This window comes from Chiloscyllium plagiosum, chromosome 7 (assembly GCF_004010195.1).
Source record: "Chiloscyllium plagiosum isolate BGI_BamShark_2017 chromosome 7, ASM401019v2, whole genome shotgun sequence".
NCBI classification, from domain to species: Eukaryota; Metazoa; Chordata; class Chondrichthyes; order Orectolobiformes; family Hemiscylliidae; genus Chiloscyllium; species Chiloscyllium plagiosum.
This window is the reverse complement of record NC_057716.1, coordinates 90,219,771-90,236,884: the sequence shown is the minus strand read 5'-3', so window position 1 is coordinate 90,236,884 and position 17,114 is coordinate 90,219,771. Positions and strand designations below refer to the sequence as shown.

The 17,114-nt window shown below is 41.0% G+C and overlaps 1 protein-coding gene across 6 annotated transcripts in view; it reads left to right on the top strand.

The window, feature by feature from the left end:
- The window catches only part of gli2a (GLI family zinc finger 2a), a 401,106-nt gene that overhangs the window by 358,005 nt on the left and 25,987 nt on the right, over positions 1-17,114 (top strand). For all 6 annotated transcript variants that reach the window (XM_043694210.1, XM_043694206.1, XM_043694208.1 and 3 more), the window contains one exon: positions 4,199-4,363. In XM_043694210.1, coding sequence (XP_043550145.1) covers positions 4,199-4,363 — 165 coding nt within the window. The remainder of the gene's footprint in view (positions 1-4,198; positions 4,364-17,114) is intronic.

Genomic DNA, 17,114 nt, shown 5'->3' with positions numbered 1-17,114 from the left:
TGATCTACATCTTTCCCCATGATGGGCCCTTCTCCTAAGATCAGGCAATTGTGATCCATCCTCCCTTACAACTGGACTGTTCCCCCATGACCATATTCCTCCATCATTAAACTAATCCTTTCCCCACAACTGGACCAACCTCTTGCCCCCATCAGAAACTCTCCCTTATCCATAACCCTTCGTTGATCACAAGAGATACTGCTGCCTCCCCCCACTGGGGGACTGGACATGGATGGGCAACCGCACCTCAGTACCACCCTGGTAAAAGCAGTGAACTGCCTCAACAGTGCCCACAACTTGCTGGCAGTATGTCTTTGATTCTGGGGCCCCATTTTGATGGAGCTCCAGTTCTCTAGCTTCTGGTGCACACTCTCAGAATGCCGTCTATTTTGAGCCCAAAAACTGGGCCAAAACAAACTCCCACCCCTGTGCCTTTTCAGGCCTTTATTTGTGTGTGTGAACCACTCATGCAGTTTACCCAGTGATGCCCAGATTCAGTTCAATGCCTCTGTGGCATGCTAAGCATTGTTAAATGAAAACTAATTACAGCCTTTTAAAAATAATTTTACTACTTAACTCATCCTGAAATAAGTGCACATGCTCACTGGCCTTGTAGCCTGTTAATATAACTCAGCGATATAACAGTCTCACAAAAATATCAACATACTGAAATCCTGCAAGATTTGGAATGATTGTATGGGATTTCTTCCAAGAATCCATTGGAATGCTGCAGAAAGTTGGCAAGGATGTAACATAGGATACTTTCCACTAGATAAAAAGCTTTGCAGAGAGACATGATGGAGCAGCCTTCCAGATCTGCATCACTTATGAGGATTATGGCATATCACAGACTGATTTGTAATTGCCAGTTAAAAACAAATGCGCCCTACTTAAAAACATACCACTTTTGGAAAGTTTAGAAAGCAGTTGTTCCTTTCCCAGACTAATTTTTTTCTCTTCCTCAAAATCATCTTAATTGATTGATGAAAGTGCATCAAACATCAACTTCAAATGCCCAAAATTCAAAGGTACTCCAACAATGAAACTCTTAACATGATAAAATCAGATTTTGTTGAGTGACTTGTGTGCAAGATCTTAAAACTAATACTTTAGATAAAATTTACTTTTGAAGCATTGCCAATGCTCATAGTTTAATTAACAATTTGTTGACTTTGCTGGGTTGATTTAGTATGAAGATAGAACACACAAACGTAAGCATGACAGGAATAGGCCATTCAGCCCCTTGAGCCTGTTTTTCCATTTGGTTAGATCATGGCTGATATGATTGTGACCTCTACTTTCCTGTCAACTCCCTATACCCTTTGACTCTCTTGTCAGTCAAATAACTATCGACCTGTGTCTTGAAAGGTTCAATGACATTACCTCCACTGCTGACTAGAGCAAAGAGTTCCACAGAACCCTCTCTGACAGAGAAAAACATTCTGTTCATCTTTCTCTTAAAAGCAGTATCCTTTATTTTTATCCTAGTTCTTATCTCTCCCATAAAGGCTAGCATTCTTTCAGCATCCATCCAGTCAAGTCCCCTCAGGATCTTATATATATATATCACTGTCTGCAAAGGAACCAACAAAGGACCCATGGGCCCATTAAACCTATCTGATTCTGCATTGTGTAACCAATATATACCATTGAGCTGTGCTCCCATCCTCAACAGCATCCTATCCCTACACCCATTGCCTCCTAACCCCGTTCCACCCAATAGTGGTGCAGCTTTGAAGGAAGACACCATCAGTTTACAAGTTTAGGAAGTTGAGAAAGAAAAAGGGAATATTGTTCCTATTAATTATGCAGAACTGAAACAATGTAAAATCACAAAGATGTGAGTGTCAAAAATATTACCATGTTGAAATCTAGCTATTATCTTAACCCGTCTAATTTAAGTGTGACTGAACTCGTGAACAATCAAATAAATCTCAGTCCTGTGAATCATATTGAAGCATGATTCGCTCATCCGCTAATATTTTTTTATCCCTGTTTTTCTTAGTGTTTAATTTACTTCACTAAAATATCTGCTTTTATCAACATTATTTTATTTAATAAGAGCAGAAAATCTAGTATATAGCAGGTCGAGAACAATTGGGAGGGTTAGGATGAGGAACCTCTTTGATAATTGTAAAAAGGGATCTCCAATCCAGAATATTAAGCTACTCTTCCTTATCAGAAGCTGCCCAAGTGTTGCTGGCCCAGTGTTTATTTCAGAATTGCAAGGCATACAATGTTTTTCTCTGTTTATTGTTTATTATTTTCTTCAATTACCAGTTTAGAGCCAAGTGCCTTTTTAATGGTTCAACACCTTATTTTCGAGGGTGTTGAATTGTGAGATTGGGTTTGATGGATTGAAAACTACAATCTCTAAACCGCATTGTCTCTTTAATTCTCTTCAACACTGGATATAGATAATATTCTCAATCCACTGCCTCTTAATGCTCACAAGAGCTTGGAGAAAACCACTTCTTCTGGCAGCATCTATTTCCAATTGACTCTAGCAAATGAGAGGTTCTTCTCTCAATTCTCCAAATGAGGGCGCAGATTTATTTTTTTGACATTCGGTCCATTAACTCCAGAACTTTCCGAGAATGTCTTGGAACAGACGCTTCCATTCATGAAATACTCCCTCCCTGCAGTTCATGCTTGCTGTCAGCTAACTGCTGTCTGATGATGGATTCGGTCACAGCCTACTTCCCCACAAATAATTGGTGTCAGATGTTAATGCCTGCAGCCTGGCATAAGTCATTTAGTTAGCCTCTGGCCTTGCAAACCAACTGAATCGAGAACAAGTACACCTTTTTTTTCCTCCGTGAGCTTCTACAGTTACGTTAGAAGAAAGATATTCCATTCAGGCTCTTTAACAATTAAGATTTGCACTGAATACTTACTCATAGGTTGCACTTAATTGTTTAATATCTGAAAAATTTAGTGCAATACATAAACTAGTGCATCCTGACAATCTTAATAAAGTTACTGGCTAGTGAGGGAGAAAAGGTGCTAAAAGGTGGAGTAAGGTGACGCAGTTTGTGCATTGTTGAAGTCTTCTTCTCAACAGTGTTGCAGTGGGGAAAGGTCATTTCAGAGGAGGTGGTGGGAGCAGGGCAGATGGGAGTCTTCCAGAGTGAACTGCTGTTGGGCTGCTGTCTTATGTTGGCAGCAGCTTCTGGTTGGAGAGAACAGAGTTGAGAGATGTATCCTGGTCTCGATAGCAAGTCCTTCAGCCCCTAATGTATCAAGGGGGCCGACAGTGTGAAATGCTCTGCTCAGTGCAATAGAACTTTCTTGCCCAGTGACTCAACAAGAGCGCACTTTTACCTTCGACAAGGTTCCACATGGTAAGCTGGTTAGTAAAGTTAGATCATTTGATATCCTGGGAGAGCTAGACAATTGGTTAGAAAATTGGCTTGAAGTTAGGAGTCAGAGGGTGGTGGTAGAGGGTTGTTGTTCAGACTGGAGGCCTGTGATCAAGTGTACTGTGAGGATTGCTGCTAGATCTACTCATTAGGGTGGAGCATTAGAGGCTGAGGGGTGACTTTGTAAAGGTTTATAAAATCATCAAAGGCATGGTTACGGTGAATAGCCAAGGTCTTTTTATAACTGTAGGGGAGTCAAAACTAGAGGCAATAGTTTCAAGGTGAGAGGGGAAAGATTGAAAAGGGACCTGAGGAGTAGCTTTTTCATGTAGAGGGTGGTGTATGTATGGAATGAGCTGCCAGAGGAAGTGGTGGAGGCGGTTACAATTACAATATTTAAAAGACATTTGGATGGATACGTGAAAAGGAAGGGTTTAGAGGTATATGGGCCTGGCAAGTTGGACTAGGTCAGATTGGGATGTCTGATTGGAGCAGACTAGTTAAATCAAAGGGTCTGTTTCTGTGTTTTATGAATTTATATAAATGGTTTGGAGGAGAATACAGGAGGTATCGTTAGTACGTTTGTTGATGACACCAAAATTGGTGGTATGGTGGACACTGAAGCAGGTTATCTGAGAGTACAATGGGGTCTTGATCAACTGGGCCAGTGGGCTGAGGAATGGCAGATGGAGTTAATTTTGATAAATGCAAATGTCTGTTTCCACACCATATGACTCTATGTGGTGTATAGTCCCAGACTTGTCTTCTAAATGTAATCCTTCCCCTTTCTCTCTCTCTCTCTCTCTCTCTGTCTCTGTCTTGCTCTCTTTCTCCAGTTTGAAGGCTGCAGCAAAGCTTATTCACGTCTCGAGAACTTGAAGACTCACCTGAGGTCCCACACTGGAGAGAAGCCGTACGTCTGTGAACATGAAGGCTGCAACAAAGCATTCTCCAATGCATCAGACCGAGCCAAACATCAGAATAGGACTCATTCCAATGAGGTATGGCAAAACTGACTGCATATCAATTTCACCCAAAGATCACAAAATTTCCCAGGCTATGAGAAGTGGAAGAAATTGTCTATTTTTTTTCTCTTGGTCCTTAGTAGAACAAGATCTTGTACATGTAAGTTCAACATTGCTGTAGTTTTGCCCCAGCTTTTGCCAGATGTATTACAATAGAGGAACATAAATTAATCACAATCTCCGAACTTGTTAGATGCGTGTGGCAGGCCTGCTATTATTTGTAAGGAGACAAAGCAGTTGAAGTACTAAAGAAGGGCAAATACCTACAACATGAATATTATTTTTCTCCTTCGAGGCACTGGCTAACTTGCTTTCATTTCCAGCAATTTTTGATTTCTTGCCAACTTCTCGCAGTTGATTTTATTGTTACTTGTAAACTTCAAATTTATACCTTTCTATTGCCTTTCTTTTAACAGTGCTTCTGATGCTTGAACTCTAAATGCTCAAAACACGGATTAAGAAATAGACTCCTCCCAGTCACTTCCATTTTCTCAACTTAGTTTCTTTATTCATTAATCGAAACCTTACTTAAAACAGGTATTATAATGGGTAACCTTTTTGGAACCTTTGAATAGGTTTCCCCAAAATTCAGAATGGTGTTCATTTTCCAAAAGACATTTGGAAATCCAAATGCACCATATCAACTGCATTGCCCTCATCAAACCTCTCTGATGTGTCGATCAAAAGACTCAATCAAATCAGTTAAACACAAGTTCTTGCAAAGATTTGTACCTCGGGTTGTGGATGTGACTGTAGGTTAGCTCACCCAACTACTTGCTGGGTTGTCATGCACACATTTCATCACCATGCTAAGTAACATCATCAATGCACCTATGGCTTCACAGAAGCCACACCGACGATGTTACCGAGCATGGTGATGAATAGTTTGCATGGCAACCCGTCAGCTCGGCAAGCTAACCTACAACCACAATTAAATACAGTTTACCTTCAGCAAATTCATGCCGCCTCTTCTCAGTTAAGCCACACTTGTCCAAATGACCATTCATTTGTAAGAGCTACTTGAAGCATTTGCCAAATGAGCAGAGAGAAATTTTAACATCTAACTGAAAATCAGCATTACTATTTGATACTTCATGATTTGTTTTATGAAAGTAAACGTTATGAAGTGGAAATTTCTTCCACATTGTCGCTCTAACGTAAAGCATAAACAAGTTTGTTGCTAATTTAACCATCTTCCTGACGATGACTTTAGTGAGTTTTGAGAAGATTTATAGCTCAGGTTGAGGTTTTGGATGTAGGTTTGCTCGCTGAGCTGGAAGGTTCATTTCCAGACGTTTCGTCACCCTACTAGGTAACGTCTTCAGTGGGCCTCAAGCAAAGCACTGCTGAAAATTCCTGCTTTCTATTTGTATGTCTGGGCTTCTTTGGGTTGGCAATGCCATTTCCTGTTATGATGTTATTTCCTGTGTTGAAGTCACTTCCTGTTCCTTTCTCAGGGGTTGGTTGATGGGGTCTAACTCAATGTGTTTGTTGATAGATGACTTTAGTGTTGATGGTGAAAGACGATCATACCGAGAAAAACTGGAGGAATAAAAATGGAATGTTAGCCCATTGTAGAAAAGACTGATTCTCTGTTTGGTTTCCCATGATGGGCAATTTTTCTGCATTTATGTATATGATACTGTTACTTAACTAGACTAATCCCAACTTCCCTGGAGTATCTATCTTTTCCATGTCCTTGGATTTTGGATGTTTCCATTGCTCTGTTTACATCTTCCTCTGAACTCTAAGATCTTCTTAATTAAAACAGATTTTATATGTAACACAGTCTCCATCATGAGAATGCAGTTGACTCTGTGCCTGAAAGCATTGTTCCAAAGAAAACCAGTTTTCTGTTGCCTAAGCCTTGGCTGAGTCTGGCCAGAGAATGACTGGGATAATATCTTGCAGAGGAATTTCTTTTTTGGGAGTGATCCCAAGGCAGAAGTCAAGGAAGTGTTGCCCTGTTTCCTGCAGGCCAGACCTTGCTACACTGCCTCAGTTGGAGAGTTAGCATTTCACGACTCCTTGATACCCTACTATACCTCTGTCCATGCTGTACAATTTCCTGCTTGTAAGTGGATGGTATACTGTGAGCATCCCAATCCGAGAATCCACGGAAGGCAGTTGGGTGCTTCTGTTTTGTGAACTTGAACAGCATGTACTCCTGTTAGTTGTTTCCTTTTCAAGGAATGTATCAAACTCAAAAACAACTTATATTTAGCAGACTCTGGCAGTGTTTCTCTATCATTGCACACACTATTTGACCCAAGTTTCAAACAAGCATATTCTTCCTCTTAACCGTTACTCACATTGGAATATCAGGACTGCCTCCTGTTAACTACTGAGAATCTTGCAGAGTTATAAGCTGTTGTTTCAGACATACAGAGGCCTGCAATTGGCAATCTGGGATACTAGATTATTACTTGATTATGGTCGTATTAAATTGAGGACAAATTGTCAAAGATAAATGAGTGTTTTTGCTCTACATGGAATGATGGTTAAAAATTCCATGGCATCTTTCCTGTTTCCCACCCAACAGCTGCTAGCCAGACAATGTCAACACCTGGTGACAGGAGACTGCCAGAAATATCCCTGAAAGAAATAAATAGTCCTCATTTACTATAAGATGCAGTGCATAGCGCACAAAAGCTTTGGTCAGCAGCTAAACAAAAGCCGGCTTAGAACCAGAAGATGAGAATCACATGGCATTGGAGGCCATTCAGTCCAGAGTCCTCCAAAACCAGAACAGCAGCAATCAGAATTTTGTTTAGTGGGAGTTACGTGCTGAGCTTTGCTCCATTGTGTTACGTAGATTAGACTCACAGAAGTTGAAAAATCTTCTTTCAACTGTCACGATAGAAATGGAATGGTGAAATAGTAGTGCATGAAGCTCTTTGGCCCTTGAGATCAGAATCTTCTTTTAAAATAAGGACTAACTCCACAGACAGCAATTGTGTGTAAATACAGGTTTGCCAGACCAAATACTGGGAAAGCAGGATTGATGTATGAAGAGGAACTGGACCGATTAATAATGTATTCACTGGATTTAACATAATGAAGGGGAAATCTCATAAAAGATTACCGAATTCTCAGAGGACTAGACGTGGCAAACACAGGAAGGGTGTTCCTGCTAGTTGGAGAATCCAGAACCAGGAATCACAGTCTAAGGATAGGATAGACCGTTTAGGACAGGAGAAATGTCTTCAACCAGAGAATGGTGAGCCTGTGGAATTCTCTGCCACAGAAAGTGGTTAAGGTCAAAACATTGAAAGTTTTCAAGAAGGAATTAGATATAGTTCTTAGGACTAAAGAGTTCACTTAATGGTAAGGTCCTAGGGAGTGTTGATGAACAAAGAGTGCAGGTTCATAGCATCTTGAAAGTGGAGTCGCAGGTAGATAGGATAGTGAAGAAGGTGTTTGGTATGCTTTCCTTTATTGGTCAGAATATTGAGTCCAGGGCTTGGTAGATCATGTTGCGGCTGTACAGGACATTGGTTAGGCCACTATTGGAGTATTGCGTGCAATTTTGGTCTCCTTCCTATCGGAAAGATGTTGTGAAACTTGAAAGGATTCAGAAAAGATTTACAAGGATGTTGCCAGGGTTGGAGAATTTGAGCTATAGAGAGAGGCTGAACAGGCTGGGGCTGTTTTCCCTAGAGCGTTGGAGGTTGAGGGGTGACCTTATGGAGGTTTACAAAATTATGAGGGGCTTGGATAGGATAAATAGACAGTCTTTTCCCCAGAACTAGAGGACATAGGTTTAGCGTGAGAGGAGAAAGATATAAAAGAGACCTAAGAGGCAATTATTTCACGGAGAGGGTGGTATGTGTATGGAATGAGCTGCCAGAGGAAGTGGTGGAGGCTGGTACAATTGCAACATTTAAGAGGTATTTTGATAGGTATATGAATAGGAAGGGTTTGGGGGGATATGGGCCGGGTGCTGGCAGGTGGGACTAGATTGGGTTGGGATATCTGGTCGGCATGGACGGGTTGGACAGAAGGGTCTTTTTCCATGCTGTACTTCTCTATGACTCTATCACCAAAAGTATCAAAGGATATGGAGACAAAGGGGGAACAGGTTATTGGGTTGGATGATCAGTTGAATGGTGCAATAAACTTGAAGGGCTGAATGGCCTACAATTGCTTCAGTTTTCTGTTTCTATGTATATTCACGAGCCAATGATAGGATGGGGTGGCGAGCTAAGGAGAGGGTGTAAATGTCTTATTTACAGTAGATTGATTCCCTGCATTTGAAGAATGAAGATGAAAGAATCAGAATCGAAAAGGCAGAACAAATAGTGACAATCTAACGTAGAAATCTGAAAGCACCTGCCTCACTGGAAATCACTGGGCAGTGAAGTAGGTTATCGTGGATTACAAATCTTGATCAGTGGAGTTAATGGTTTGAGGAATGACAGATGTTATTTAATTTGGTAAAACAAACAAGGGCAGGACCTATACAAGGAAAAGTCAGGTCTTGGGTAGTGTTGCAGAACAGGAAGTTCAGGTACATAATTCTTTGAAGTTTGCATCACATATAGGCAGGAAGGTCAAGCAGATGTTGCCTTCAGATTTTTGAGTATAGGAATTGGGACATTATGTTGAGGTTGTACAAGAGGCCTCTACTTCAATACTGTGTCCATTTCTGGTCGCCCTGTTATAGGAAAGATATTATTATACTGGAGAGGATTCAGAAGAGATTTACCAGGATGTTGATGGGAATGAAGGGTTTGAATTTTAAGGATAGGCTGGGACTTCTTTCACTGGAGCATGGGAGGTTGAGGGGTGACCTTATAGAGGCTTATAAAATCATGAGGTGTATAGGTAAGGTGAATGATAGGTGACTTTTCCCTAGGGAGTGGGATTTCAAAACTAGAGGATATACTTTTAAAGTGAGAGAAGAAAGATTTTAAAAAGATATGAGCAATTTTTTTTAACACAGAGTAGTTCGTGTGTGGAATGAACTTCCAGAGGAAGTGGTGGGTGAGGGTAGTTACAATGTTTAAAAGACATTTAGATAAGTACATGAATAAATATTTGGAGGGATATGGGCCAGGCGCAAACAGGTGGGACTAGTTTAGTTTGGAATTATAGTGGGCATGGACTGGTTGGACCAAAGGGTCTGTTTCCATGCTGTACACTCAAAATGTTAACCTCACTTTCTCTGTCAAATGCTAATCTGCTGTGTATTTCCAGGACTTCTTCAATTGTGATTATATTGAAAGATACTGTTTGGCAAATGATCCTTACTGTTGTGAAATATATGAAAGGCAGAAATAATAAAAGTTAGTTAGTACAAGTAGATGTGTTTACATGAACTCCCATGAATTTAAAGACCATTAATTGAAATTACGAGATGATTTCTTTTTCTGGGTGGTTGCAAAAGGTAACTTTTGAATTTTTTCAGTTAATAGTAAGCTGTGTACATAATCCACAAGGAAGGTTTTTTTTGGGTGTGGGAGGGTTGGAAATTAAGCAATATTTTCAAAATTACATAATTGCTGCCATCCATCCTTCACCACCAACCACCCCCTGAAAGTTTTTATTAATGCCAGAGAGGGAAGAAGCCAGCAGTGCATAGTACAATATTTTATTCAGCCCTGCAGCCAATGTAGAGGGCCAAGAACATTGAGCTGAAGGTACTAATTTGGGAACTTTGTCAGCATGGCTACTTAAAAACCAATCAGTGAAATGAATTACATTGTTGTACACTCTAGTGTTAGGTTTTATACTGAGTAAGATGGTAGTTTAGCATAAGAATTAAGAGCTGAGAATTTTGTTTTGCTTCTCAAAAGTCTAGTTAAAATAACTTTGTAATGGGTTGGTTTTAGTGATCTGATGGGAGGGTAGCAATTTTTTTCTTCTGGGTTAGTTCTAGGATTCCTGTACCGTGTGTTGATTAAAACCCACTAAATTGTAGCTTTTCAATATTTGTTCAACTGAGCTGCTGTTTGAAGTTTGTTGCCAATGTGCAATTTGTGTACAGCAGTTGCAACCTTCTTGATAAATGTAAAGTAACAGTAAACAAGCCTGCAGTTTATGGAATTCAGTGTTCAGATTGCTTTAAATTGGAGACATTTGCTTCAAGCTGAAGATCCTAATATGTGATCAAGACCTTTCCACACTTCACAGTATAATCCTGAAAAGCAGTTACATCTAATTACGTTACCCAATGCTTTAAAGTTGCTATTACAGTGAAAATGGCCTGTTCATCGTACTAGCTTTGCTTAAAGGATAATTATGAAACCAGGACTCCAAGGGTTAAATTATGTACAAATGTTACACAAACTAGGGTAACTAAGACTGGAAGTGTTGAAAATACTCAGAAGATGTAGCAGCATCTGGGGAGAGAGGGACAGAGTTAGGATTTCAGGCTGTTGACTGTTCATGAGGACTGAAAGTGACAAACAGTGATCAATGTGAAATGTTAACTCTGTTTCAGTCTTCATGGACGCTGTGTGCTGCTAGATCTTAGTTTCCAGAGTTCAGTTGTTTTATTTCAGATTCTGATTTAGAAGCAGTATTTTGATCCTGTAATTCCTGGCATTTTGATGGTTAACGTCTGATTTGATTGATTGATAATGAAACAAATAGGGTACGTTTGGAGAAACTATTATCGCTGAGTGGGGAGTTTAGGACGAAGGTAAGGTCTAAATTTAGAGCCAAACATTTCAGGAATGAAATTAGTAAGTGCTTCTGCACGTAAAGAGCAAATTTTTCTGAAACAGGGAGAGGTGTCTAGAGTAACTTATGTCACTGCTGTGCGTTGAAACCCTGACGTAATGTTGACCAGTGCACTTCTGTGGGACATACGCAAGAGATTTACATTCCTGATTGCTGGAGTTATCCTGCCCAGACCACCTCTACATTTCTCTCCAAGCCACTCACCTTTCTGATGTAGTAATATATTGCCGTTCCGTCACTGTCGTTGAATCAAATCCTCAAATCCCCTCCAGTTACAGCACAGTGGGTGGCCCTACACCCCAAGGACTGCAACAGTTCAAGGCGGGAGCACATTACCGCCTCCAGAACGATTAGGGATGGACAATAAATACCATCCGAGCCAATAACACCCACATCTTTTAAAATTGAAAATAAATTGACACCAAGTCCTTTAAGGAGGTATCAGGACAGGCGACAAAATATTTAAGCATTGAGTTTAAGAGCAGTGGGCATGATGCTGTAACTGTATAAAATGTTTATTAGACGAGGGCTGGAGTATTGTGTGGAGTTTTGGAATCCACAGTATAGGACAGACATGATTGTACTGGAAAAGGTTCAGAGGAGATTTATCAGGATGCTGCCTTGGCTGGAGAGCTTCAATTATGAAGAGAGATTGGATAGACTTAGAGCAGAGGAAGTTGAGAGGGGATATGATTGAGATATATAAAATTATGACGGGCAAAGACAAGAAGAAACCTTTTCCCTTGGTGGCAGGGAAAATAGCCAGGAGCATAGATTCAAGGTAAGGGACACAGGTTTAGAGGAGATCTGAGGAAAAACGTTTCACCCATAGGGAGTCTGGAACTCATGACCTTTAAAAGCAGAAACCTTCATGACGTTTAAGAAGTTTTTAGGTATGCACTTGCAATGCAAAGGCACACGAGGCTTTGGGTAAAGTGCTGGAAAATGGGATTAGAATAGTTAGATGTTTGGTTTTGAACCGTGGAGACTCAATGGGCCGAAGGACCTTCTTCTGGGCTGTTGATCTCCTCGAGCTGATGATTTAGTCAAAGAGGTTGATTTTAAGGAACAGTCAAAAGGGGGAAAGGTTTTGGGAGGGAATTCCAGATTTCAGGCCAGTGTATGAATGATTAACATTCGGACACTCAAGACACTCACCTGGAAGATGCAATGGTGCTCACTACCTCCCTTTCCCAACAGACCTTCTGGAATTTGTGGCTCCTGTCCAGCCATGCTGGAAAAGTCAACATTGTCAAGAATTGTCAGAGCATCTCCATGTGGTGGAATGGAGGGAAAGGTTAAACACTGTTAACGATAAAGGAGGTGAACATTGTCATCGTAAGAGAGGAGAGGTGAATACTCTCAGGAAGTGAGAAAGGGGAGGTGAGCATTGTCAGTGTTGGAGGTGAATACTGTTGTGGGCTCAAGGGGGCTGTGGGATGAGTCAGTGGAATGAGGCTGTGCACCAAAGACTGATCTTAAGGGTCAGTTCATGACTGGTTTTATGTCTGATAATTTGGTAAAGACTCCAGCATAGAGTGATATCTGGGCAGATTAAAGGTAGTCAGTGCCACACTTACCCTCTCCAACACTGACTGCAAGTGCAGTTGAGATTTGGAGATCTCTTCTGTAAATAGTAGTTGAAAACAATATTTATTTTTAAATCTAACATTGACAGATATATTTTGTTAATTGAACATATCATGGAATATGGGCAAGAGATGGCAATATGTAGCGAGATCTCAGATCAGACCTGGCATCCCTGAAAAGCAGAATTATACTTGAAGTGCAGAGTGGTTTCCTATTGGGTCTACTCTCCTATTTTCACCCTCAAATGTCCCCACATTTCCTAGAAATGTTATAGTATGATTGTAGTACTCGATACTTGGTAGTACTGGGGGCTGGTTTGCTCAGATGGCTGGGTACCTGGTTTGTAATGCAGAGTGATACCAATTGCATGGGTTCAATTCCCATATTGACTGTGAACTGGAGTGCTATCTAATGACCCTATGGGTGGATGGCAACTTCATCTTTACTCAGTAGCATGCCCAACCAGCAGATGATGTGTACACTGTCAGTTAGTATGTGACTGAAAGCAGGACAGAATATATCACAGTTGAAAACTCAATAAATAGGAGGAGTGGACTATTCAGCCTGTCGGGCTTGTTTAGGGTAAGTGATGGTACAGTGGTAGTGTTACTGCACTGGTAATCCAGAGTCCTAGGTTAATATTCTGAGGATCCCAACATGGTAAATGACAAAACTTGAATTAAAATCTAGGCTAATAACAACCATGTTTGTCGTCAATGCTCATCTATTTCACTAATATTCTTTAAGGAAAGAACTCTCAACCTTATGTAGTCTGGCTTACATGTGACTCCACACCGACAGCAGTGTCCCTGGGACAAAATTCTGGTGGTCCCCTCCTCACAGCACTGTGGGTATACCTTCAGCATGTTGACTGCAGCAGTTCAATAAAGCAGCTCACCATAACTTTCTCAAGAGCAGTTCGAAGTTGGAAATAAAGGCTGGCCCAGTCAGCAATTCACATGAACAACTGAAACAAAAATATCATGGCTGATCTTTGGCTTCAATTTCCTGCCCGATCTTCATATCACTTAATGCCCTGAGAGACCACACATCAGTCTCTGTAAGTCTGAAGTATATTCAGTGATGGAGCATGTAAAATGTTATGAGGTAGAGGATTCCAAGGACCTAGAACTTTTCCAGTGAAGAAGAAGTTACACATCACCTCAGTCCCTCATCCCAACACTGCTCCCCTGTCAATGTTAACTCTACCAAACCCCTTCAGAATTTTGTATAGTATTGAATGAGACCACATTTCATTTGTCTGAAAAGCAGAGACTATCGATTCAATTCACATAGAATAACTCTCTCATTACAAGAACCAATCAATGAACCTTGGCTGTATTGTTATCATTGCAATTCGACTTTCCCTAATTGTGAAACCCAATAGAGAACACAATATTCCAGGTATCTTATCTAAATCCTGCACAAGTACATCTAGACTTTCAGTATTCCAATTCTTTAGCAATAAATACCAACATTTGATCTCCTAGGTGTTCACTGTAGTTGGTCCTGCTCTACCTACACAGATACTTCTTTCAGCAGCAATGCCTCTATAGCAGTTGGGAGTGGAACACTGTTTAATCTGTCTCTCTCTCTCCTTTGTCCTTGGCCACTGAAGCTAGTTGCAGTGCTCCTGCCATCACTGCAGGCAAGATCAACACAGTCCAAGGATTGAATTTGGGACGTATTTCAGCGATTACTTTGAGTAGTTAAAAATGCACAATCGTGCTTTCTTTTCACTTACCTCAACTTAAAGAGTATTTCAAAAGAATGAGCTCTCTTTCTAGCTTACATATATGTTTGCTATTATGATGGTCTACTGATATTTGCTAAATTAATCTGCACGAGAGTGAAGATTGCATCAACATACCACAATGAATGTGCAAGATTACTAATTTTGCTGGAATTTATTGTATAACCGCTGGTCTATTTTTGTAAATCTAAACATATAAATAGCCTCAGATGGGAGCTGGTTTGAACTCAAAGTGGCTATCCAATAAAGTGACTTTTGGAGTTTAGCGTTTATAATTTTCTTCCTGTTCTAGGTGTCCCCATACTTTTATTGCCAAGTCTAGCCTGAGAAAGTATGTAGAGAGCCAAATTCCAGACCTCTGGTTTCATTGGCAGATTTATTAGCTGACTTCATGTAGGTGGTAAAGAGGAAATTCTTCTTCTGATTATTCCCCCTTATGGAAAAATGATCCAGTTCTTAAGGATGGCTTGGTGGCACAGTGGTTAGCACTGTTACCTCACAGCACCAGAGACCTGCGTTCAATTCCCACCTCAGGCAACTGGCTGTGTGGAGTTTGCACATTCTCCCCATGTCTGCGTGGGCTGCCTCTGGGTGCTCGGGTTTCCTCCCACAGTCCAAAAATGTGCAGGTTAGGTGAATTGGCCATGCTAAATTGCCCGTAGTGTTAGGTGAAAGGCTAAATGTAGGGGAATAGGTCTGGGTGGGTTGCTCTTTGGAGGGTTGGTGTGGACTTGTTTCAACATTGTAAGTAATCTAATCTAATGTTCATGCTGCCACCCTTTCGAAAGCTTGGGGAGGTGGACAAGTGCCTTATGAAATAGCTGCTGCCCAGCATCAAAATATGTCAGTCAAAACAATTAATGCTGCTGCTTTGGAACCATGTTATTCTGCTTGCTGCCTACCCAATGTCCTCTTTGTGCCCCAGTTCCAGAGGTCATCCACTGCAGTTCAGCTCCTGTTATGATAGCTCAGATTAAATGCAGAAGGACAACCTGTTGCAGTAATTGTAATGAGGTCAGCCAGGTGGACCTCATAGAATATGAGTACCCTGTTAATCTGGTCCAATCAGGAGCCCTGGCTGTCAGATACGAACAGGAATGTCAGACATCCTATTCACTCTGAGAGCTGCCTCTGAGGGAGCTGGATCAGTGTCAAGAACTCTCCCCGTGTAAATAAAGGGTGACTTGGTGACAGGACACCAGCCTCTGTAGAGTTATTTCACCTGTTCTCAAACTAAAATGCTAGTGCATTGAGTTTGTGGCCACAGGATCAAATCTGGTAACAGAGAACAAAGCTGTGCTGCAGTTTTCTTTTCACAAGTTATTTCCCAGTTATTTGCAGTTCATTTACAAAAAGGTCTGTCATCTTCATACAGATGTGACTGTGAGGAGCAGAAAGCAAAAACTATCAGAAGAGCCGTGAAAGATTTTTCTTGCAATGAAGTTGGTCATATATTGCAAATGAATGTGCAGCAAGTAATAAAAAAAACTGCACAAGACAGTTGGTCTTGAGTGTAGTGACCTTTTGAAGATCTTTGCAACATTAAACCGCAACAACCCAGGAATGCTTTCTGTACAACAGCTGGGAGAGAATGCCTCTTGCTCTCGCACGCTCTGCAGAAATAAATTATGGACTAACCGGTTGAACTAATTTTCAGTTCGATAGCCTGTTGTAGCTGTGCAAAGTGTGCTTATAATTCACTCCACTTCATAGTATCCTAAAATGGCAATCTGGATCCAGTATATATTATCAGATCTTAATTCACATGTTTAATGTGATCTCATGTTAAACTCAGGTAGGCATTCTAGTGCTGGCTTGGGGAATATCGGATGACAGGAACAGAGCACTAACATGATTTCCCCAATTCGCCAATTCTTTTTCACGTGACATTCCAGTTCTCACCAGAGTTGAAATGCTGGGAAGCCTTATAAATACCAATGTGTTCTTTAGGGTAAAATATACCTGATAGAAATACTCAGTAGGTTGGGCAACATCTGTGGAGAGAGTTAATGTTTCAGATCATGGTCTTTTAACAGAACTATCAGCCATGATGGAATAGTGGAGTAGACTTGATGGGCTGAATGGCCTAACTTCTGCTGCTGTGTCTTATGGTCGTACGAAAAACGTCAGTGACATTTTATTCATTGATGGGATGTAGTTGTCACTGGCAAGACCACTTAATGCAGTCCAACTCTAATTGCCCTTGAAATGTATATAGAACATGGAACATTACAGCGCAGTACAGGCCCTTCAGCACTCGATGTTGCGCCAACCTGTCATACCAATCTGAAGCCCATCTAACCTACACTATTCCATGTACGTCCATATGCTTGTCCAGTGACGACGTAAATGTACTTAAAGTTGGCGAATCTACTACCGTTGCAGGCAAAGCATTCCATACCCTTACTACTCACTGAGTAAAGAAACTACGTCTGACATCTGTCCTATACCTATCACCCCTCAATTTAAAGCTGTGCCCCCTCGTGCTCGCCATCACCATTCGTGGAAAAAGACTCTCCCTGTCCACCCTATCTAACCCTCTGATTATCTTATATGCCTCTATTAAGTCACCTCTCAACCTTCTTCTCTCCAACAAAAACAGCCTCAAGTCCCTCAGCCTTTCCTCGTAAGACCTTCCCTCCATACCAGGCAACATCCTAGTAAATCTCCTCTGCACCCTTTCCAAAGCTTCCACAT